Here is a 7,859-nt window from a genome sequence, read left to right on the forward strand (position 1 = left end):
CTCCCTTTTAAACACTCATACCCAAATCACCCTGGGGCGGCAGGGTAGCCTAGTGGTTAGAGCGGTGGACTAGCAACCGGAAGGTTGCAAGTTCAAATTGCCGAGCTGACAAGGTACACTGTCATTCTGCCCCTGAACAGGCAGAACGACAGATTAACCCACTGTTCCTAGGCTGTCATTGGAAATAAGATTTTGTTCTTAACAGACGTGCCTAGTTAAATAAAGGTTAAAAAAATATATATGTTGTTGACTCATCCTATTCTTGTTTTGTGGCCAAAGCATGAATTAGTATTTGTGGCCAAAGCATATATTTCCTCATTTAACATGAGTCACATTGGCTCAATGGCTGAGCTGGTCAATTAGCTTCAGCTGACTGACTAAACTAACCAGAAGGGAGTGGAAGAAAGCTGTTTTTGCATGACTTTTTATGATATTTTTAACGATCAGTAATATGCCCACACCACTCAAACACAGAGAAGCCGCTTTTTAATGTACTTTGTTACCATTTCTGGGAAAGAATACTATTACACTGATATTGTAATTAATTATAGGTCATATTTCAGAGAAATCTGGAAACCCTGAACACTTACTTTAAGGGAACACGGGGGTTGTACTGTACAGCCCAACACACAGGTTATTTACACACTAGCAATTATTTGTCAGATGTACACAGACAATTTCTTAATTGTAGTTTAATGATTTGTAAATTGTCGCATCATTAATAATACAACCATCAGAAAAAGCTCATGTTGCATCATTACGTGCAACCACATAGCACCACCGACCAGGACATGGAGCTATACAGTGCCTTCAGAAACTTATTTCACATTTTGTTGTGTTAAAGCCTGAATTCAAAAACACCCGTCTACACACAATACCCCATAATGACAAAGGGAAAACATGTTTTTAGAAATGTTTGCAAACGTATTAAAAATGAAATACAGAAATCTCATTTATATAAGTATTCACACCCCTTAGTCAATACATGTTAGAATCACCTTTGGCAGCGATTACAGCTGTGAGTCTTTCTGGGTAAGTCTCCTTTGCCCACCTGGATTAATTCATTAGTAAAAATGTGTCAAAACATAATTCCACTTTAACATTATGTGGTATTGTGTGTTTGCCAGTGATGCAAAATATACATTTAATCCATTTTAAATTCAGGCTGTAGCACAACAAAATGTGGAAAACGTCAAGTGGTGTGACTATTTTCTGAAGTCACTGTATAAAAACATACTTTGTTTATTATGACAAGTTGAGCTTCAAACCTTCAGTGAAATAGAGATTATGTAAAAATCTACTAGTGATAATGACCTGTAATGAGGTCAAAATGTCACACTTTGACACATGTAAATTGTCTTCCCTTTACTTATCCATGCATTTTACTACACTCTTGCGCTCTGCTCGTACTATGCTGCATTGCTTCCATGATTCATTTAGACTTAGAAAAGCAAAGGCTCATCTGTCATTCTTTACTCAACAGAACATGCTTTTTTTTTTTTTAACTAAACCTAGTTAAAGAGCATATTCTGTACTGTAATATACTGTAAACCAATGTATTTTACAGTGACACACAACGACATTACTTTATGTTTGTTCGTCTCGACTATGTAAAAAACAATGGAGGCTGCTGAGGGGAGGAAGGCTCATAATAATGTCTGGGAATAGAGCGATTGGAAACCATGTATTTGATGTATATGATACCATTCCACTTATTCGGCTCCAGCCATTACCATGAGCCTGTTCTCCACAATTAAGGTGCCATCAACATGTGGTGAAAAACCATGCCACTCACTAGCACCCTCTGCAATTAGCATCATGCTAACATCTCCTGGTAGTGCTGCAGTGTGTGCATAGCCATAGCCGCAGGAATTAGGGGTGCTGAGGATGCTGCAACATCCCCAGAAAAATCTGAATAGAAAAATATATAATATAACAATTGTATTTATTTATTTTTTTAACAAAATTAGTGCACTGGGCCTTTACTGGTATTAGTGGACCAATATATACCTGTGTAGTGCAGGCAACAACAAAAAAATCAGCATCTCTGCTTTGACAAAAAAGGTTTAATTAAGAACAGTATCTTGCAGGATTCAATAGTTGGAATTGTAAGAGTTGTTGCCCTGTCCCTTCTTCTGCGATTATCATTTAATGGAATCTAGAAAGAACAAAACCCTGTCCTCAAACATTTACATCAAAAGGTGCAAAGTTATGGGTAAAGACACAACGCATCCTCATCAAATAAAATATTTTTCTTGAAATAACACTTTTTAATCCGTGTTAATTTACCATCCTTACAAACCACTTAATGTAAATGTAGATTACTGCATTGTACATAGGGTGGTCATCTAGGTTTGTACCTGTAGACTTTCCATCACCATGAAGATAAACAATGTACAATACAGTAATTGAGTACATTGAGTCATCAAGTGGATTGTGAGGATGTAATTTTATCATGTGGCTCAGTTGGTAGAGCATGGCCCTTGCAATGCTAGGGTTGTGGGTTTGTTTTCCATGGGGGACAGGTACGATAAAGTTAGAAAATGTATGCACTCACTATTGTAAATTGTTCTGGATAAGAGCGTCTACTAAAAGGGAAGAGGAATAAATAGACCATTTCAGTTTTCACATAGAAATAAGTTGCATTTGTATTTCAAGAAACTGGAAAACATATATTAAGCAAGTTACCGTACAATCAAATACATTTAGTTTCATTTTTTTCACAAAAGTAACTGGGCCTTTACTAGTCCTGTACTAGTGGACCAATAGCCTATAGACTTGTTCAGCGCAGACAAAAACAAAAAAAAATGTAATAATTTGCTGCCCCCCACCCCCAAACTACTTCCCACGGCTATATGCATAGGTTTCATCTACTAGCACTTTGTACTGTATTCATGAGCTATCTGTGTTGGGTTGGGGTCTATTCCAACAAAATGATAACCAAAAGTAAACAGCAATTTTGTCAATTGGCTAAATTAAAAATCAAATTGACCACAAATCTGATATGTACAGGATACACAGATACACATTATCTTTTCTGTTTCCAGGAGATGGTCTCTTTTCCAGTCATATACTATATTACATAGATAGAAGTAGAGTGTTTACAGGTCGATCATCCCACCACAACACAATTAGCTTTTGCACACAAGTTCTCCACAGAGCCACTGCCATGCTCACCAAAAGCCATAGTAATGAACCAATGTTACACCTTCACCCGCATTGCTGTATCATTTTCACTAAGCTACGCTAATAGTATTTATGTAACCACTGTGTAAAGACCCATAATAAAATAAAATACATTGATGCTAACACGCAAGCCTCTTGTCTAATCTGTCCTGATGATAATGTTGTGTGCTGAGGTTAAGCACCCTATCTGCATGTGTGAGCACCTGAGAAGAGAGGGAGGGAAGGGAGTGGGGAGAGGAAATAGACGCAGGGATGGTGGTGCGTACGTGGGAGAGGGGAGGAGGAGGGGACAGCTGATATTTAAGCCGCTGTCCGACTCTCTCCTCATCCGTCTTTCCTTGTCTCTCTCTCTCTCTCTCCCTCTTCACCAAAGACAAAGGAGGCCCTCCATCAGCACTCCATCAGGTAAGATGGATAGATTAGAGGACTGTTGTGCCCTTCTCCATTCTCCTTCTCTGTAACTGATAAATGTTTTCTGGGATCAGTTTAACAATGTTTTTATATGTGCTTTGTGAATAGTGGAACACTGGTATTTTTCACGGTAAGATACCCAGGGCTGAGGGGCACCTTGGTATCCAGAGCAATAAGACTTAATGGGGCAATAAGTTGAGCTCATCACCTCAAACTACAATTGGTTTGCCTTTTGTAAAGGAGGTTTAAAAAGTTTAGTTGGTTTTAACTTTTTATATCTGAAATATCTTAATTTTAAGATAAAATAGTCAACTGTCTATACGGGAAATTGTTAAAAGGGTGAAAATAAATGTACTTTAAGAGGAATCTGTTGGAGAAGCATTTTTCTGCAATTATTCCAGAGCTCAGTAATATTTTACTGTCTACAGTTGGGTCGCCATGGTTTCCCATTGTCTTCTGTCCATCAATGGGGCAGCTGACCCCTATAGACTTTCCAGTCAGCTGTGGTGTCTCTTCTCTACTGACCTATTTTCTTCTCTTCTGTCCTCTTCACTGACCTTACCTCTCTTTCTTTACTACTCAAATGAGTGATTTTATAGCCTTCTATGCTGCAGTTATTTGATTAAAATTAGAATTCCTCAGTAGAGGATCTCCGATTCAAATTATATTGAGCACTTCTGTATTATTGATCGCTCAGTGAACATCTGCAAAAGGAATATTTTTCATTTTTCAGAATGGATAGAGCCTGTCCTGAGCTCCTGATTGTGATTGCCAGGTGGTTTATTTGCATTATACTTGCGGTTCCGTTCTGTCATTGTTACATGATCGATATGATTGTGAAACCCTGAGACCTCTATCTCAAGTTACCTCAATGACATTACATTTACTTAACAAGCAGCTTACAAGTCTGTCAACTGAGAAAGATTTTTTTTTAAATGGACCCTCTCACAATGTTCGAATTTGAAAATGATGTACAGTATTATGTTATAAAACGTGACGGAATTCTTGGTGTGTTCACACTAACCATGTTGAACGCTTTTCACCCTAACTATTATGTGAGTCAGTGTCATTGACAAATCTGTGTCTGTGTGTGCACAGTCTTTCCAACGAAATCAACTCAAGAAGATTCCAAGATGCCGGACACAATGTGTGTAAGACTGTTGCTTTTCAAAAGCCGTCTCTTCGTCTCATATCCCTCACATCTTTCACATGTCAACCAATTAAGGTTACAAAACACTGTCCAATAGCCACTGTATGTTGAGAAGGAATAGCTCATGTGTGGCCTGTAATTTAAACTTTGCATATAGTAACCTAGGCATATAATTGGGACACCTCTAGTTTGCTGATATTCTTCTGTCCGGTGTGTGTGTTTCACTCTGTCTCGGTGGAGGCTTCACACCCATGTTCGTCATGTGACCGCACATGCGGCTGGGATGGAGCGTGCAAACTGTCATAGTGTCTGACCTATGCCCTCTGCCCTTCCCTCCAGTATGTCCAAGGAACCCTCTTCCAACCTGGAGAATGCCATGCAGATGCTGATCAAAACCTTCCACAAGTACTCAGGGAAGGAGGGTGACAAGTATACTCTGAGCCGGGGAGAGCTGAGAGAGCTGTTAACAGAGGAGCTGGGGAGTTACCTAGGGGTAAGAGGAGTGTACACCACGAGAGACTGGCGCACACACACACAATCTTTAACCTCCCGTCCCCTCCTCCCCTCTCCCTCTTCTAATCCAGAACGCCCGGGATGGAGAAGGGGTTGAGAAGGTGATGAACGACCTGGACGCCAACAGCGACGGTGAGGTGGACTTCACAGAGTTCATCATCCTGATGGGAGCCCTGACAGTGGCTTGCAACGACTTCTTCATGGAATACAAGCCCGAGAAACTTGTCCACACACCCTTTGAGAAAAAGGAGGCAACATCGGAGAAGAAAGAATGAAGGAAAAAAGGGAGGAGTGGGGAGGGACTGGGAGGAGGGAAGGGGGAGAAGGATGTGGAGGAACAGTAAAAGGGTACAATTGATGGTTGTATGGTCATGTTATGCAAATTTCTAAACCGTGCAAATGAACTGTGTGAAAAGAGCCTGAGGGAACTTCACTTCACTAAGTAAGGTTTCGCTGATGGAAGAACAGTGTGTTCCATCTGCAACTATCCAAATACTTTTCATACTGTAGTTAAGTCACAGATCCGGAGTCAGTTACTCTGTGTCCTCAAATGCATGAGTGGCAGTAGGGGTCAGCAACAGGCGTCCTGTGGCATGCGAGTGATTTTATTTGCCACCCCCTAAACTTTTTGGTGAAAAATATTTTCTGGTGATTTTACTTTTTTACTGTAAAATCACCAGGAATTCAGCAAAAATGTGTTTCATTTAGGAAATCTGTTCAAGTATTCACACAAAGTTTTTTTTTTTTAAATATGTGATCGTGTCTCAATGTAATCAATGTATGAAATTATTCAAATACAATCTCTTTTTGGGCTTCGTTGTGGTACATTTGCTGTGTACAGATTATTTAAATTATGTTCCCAGCCCTCTGACCATCCTCTCCAACAAAAATCAACCCCCGGCTGAATCTAGTTGCCTACCCCTGGTATACAGGGTAGTATGTGTGAGATCAGTTGTGTTCTCTATTCAGTCTCAAATTCCAAATCAACTGTTTAAATGATTTGGATGCATATTCAGGATGGATTTAATTGAAAATATGAATTATTTCAGTGGATGTTATTGTAACACACAATGGAGTCAGATCGGGGCCTAAAGCGCAACAGGGTGATACTGTCATGAATATAAAGATGATATCATAAATAATAAATATCTTAAATATTTAGAATAGGTTATGTACTCAGAGTTGAACATTTTAATATAATTTACATTTCTTTGCACATATTTTGTAATCTGTTTTTGGTAATTACCAATGTGTTCTTCCAAACATTAAACATGACATTTAATCAGCTATGTATATTGCTTGGTCTTTTCTGTGTCAAAAACTGTGATCCTTCCTAGCACAATAGTGATTACACACCAATTAAGTGTGAAATGGTTGATGGATTTGGGTTAACTACAAATCAGATGTAAGCCTTCACCATCCCAGAGCTGCAGAGTGCAAACAGACCGCATCGAATACAAGGAAGCAAGGAGTGATGTGTAAGATGATCCACAGGATGGAGTGGGTCAGCACTGCTTTATACACAGCAGGGTAGACCGGGGTTTGTTGTCACACTTTTCCCTGCAAACAGTGGTTGTGCTGCACCTGGGTCATCCTCAGGTGAGGTCCACTGTTCATTAGGTGTTTAGGCACTGCTCACTACTCCTTCTGAAGGGTGCGACGAACGTGTTGATCAGGCCCGATCTCAACCAGGTTGGCTTAACCACTGCTCCTCCCTCCACAGCCATTGTGATGCCCTCTCTGTCTTCTGCCCAGCTGTGTGACAGATCTTCCTTTGAGCTCCCTTTACTCCAAGGATACTTAGTGCGCTCTACAGAGACTGGCCTGGCTTGCCTCTTGCCCCAACCTCCACTGGTATAGACACTTGGCCTTCCATCCCTTGTCAGTACATTCTTCGTCCACAAGTGCATGGTACTTTAACAGCTTCCTTGTTGGCTTCCTCAATCATCTCCTCCCATGGAACAGTCAGCTCAAACATGACAGTACAATTTACTGTATTGTACTGAAATCTACTGAACTCTATTCTACTGTGCTCTATTGTCCTGTCCAAACCTGTGAAACAGACGTCTATGATTGGTACAGATTTGGTCCGGTCCAACCAAAATTGGTCTTGAATTGGACCGAGCTCATTAGAATAATAGCCAATGTGTAGAATGATACAAACATGCAAAGGATAACATTCTACATTTCTGTTTTGCATACCTATTCAGGATACATCACTATAAAAATAATGACATTCATAATTATGCACTTCTGTATATTACAGATCAGGGACCAATGATGTAGTTCTGTTATATCCTTCCTGTTTGGCCCTGTCCGGGGGTGTCCTCGGATGGGGCCACAGTGTCTCCTGACCCCTCCTGTCTCAGCCTCCAGTATTTATGCAGCAGTAGTTTATGTGTCGGGGGGCTGGGGTCAGTTTGTTATATCTGGAGTACTTCTCCTGTCCTATTCGGTGTCCTGTGTGAATCTAAGTGTGCGTTCTCTAATTCTCTCCTTCTCTCTTTCTTTCTCTCTCTCGGAGGACCTGAGCCCTAGGACCATGCCCCAGGACTACCTGACATGATGACTCCTTGCTGTCCCCAGTCCACCTGGCCAT

At 40.5% G+C, this 7,859-nt stretch overlaps 1 protein-coding gene across 2 annotated transcripts; it reads left to right on the forward strand.

The window, feature by feature from the left end:
* Positions 1–986: 986 nt before the first annotated feature.
* On the forward strand, positions 987–6,547 carry LOC109906951 (protein S100-A1). Of its 2 annotated transcripts, XM_020504767.2 has the most exons (3): positions 987–4,744; positions 5,087–5,240; positions 5,332–6,547. In XM_020504767.2, exons 1-3 carry the CDS (start codon positions 4,731–4,733, stop codon positions 5,533–5,535), a joined length of 372 nt encoding a protein of 123 aa, XP_020360356.1. In that variant the 5' UTR covers positions 987–4,730; the 3' UTR covers positions 5,536–6,547. The 2 variants fall into 2 exon arrangements, with proteins under 2 accessions (XP_020360356.1, XP_031649712.1); XM_031793852.1 differs by having other exon boundaries at positions 987–5,240.
* Positions 6,548–7,859: the final 1,312 nt, after the last annotated feature.

This window comes from Oncorhynchus kisutch, linkage group LG17 (genome assembly GCF_002021735.2).
Source record: "Oncorhynchus kisutch isolate 150728-3 linkage group LG17, Okis_V2, whole genome shotgun sequence".
In the NCBI taxonomy this organism is placed as follows: domain Eukaryota; kingdom Metazoa; phylum Chordata; class Actinopteri; order Salmoniformes; family Salmonidae; genus Oncorhynchus; species Oncorhynchus kisutch.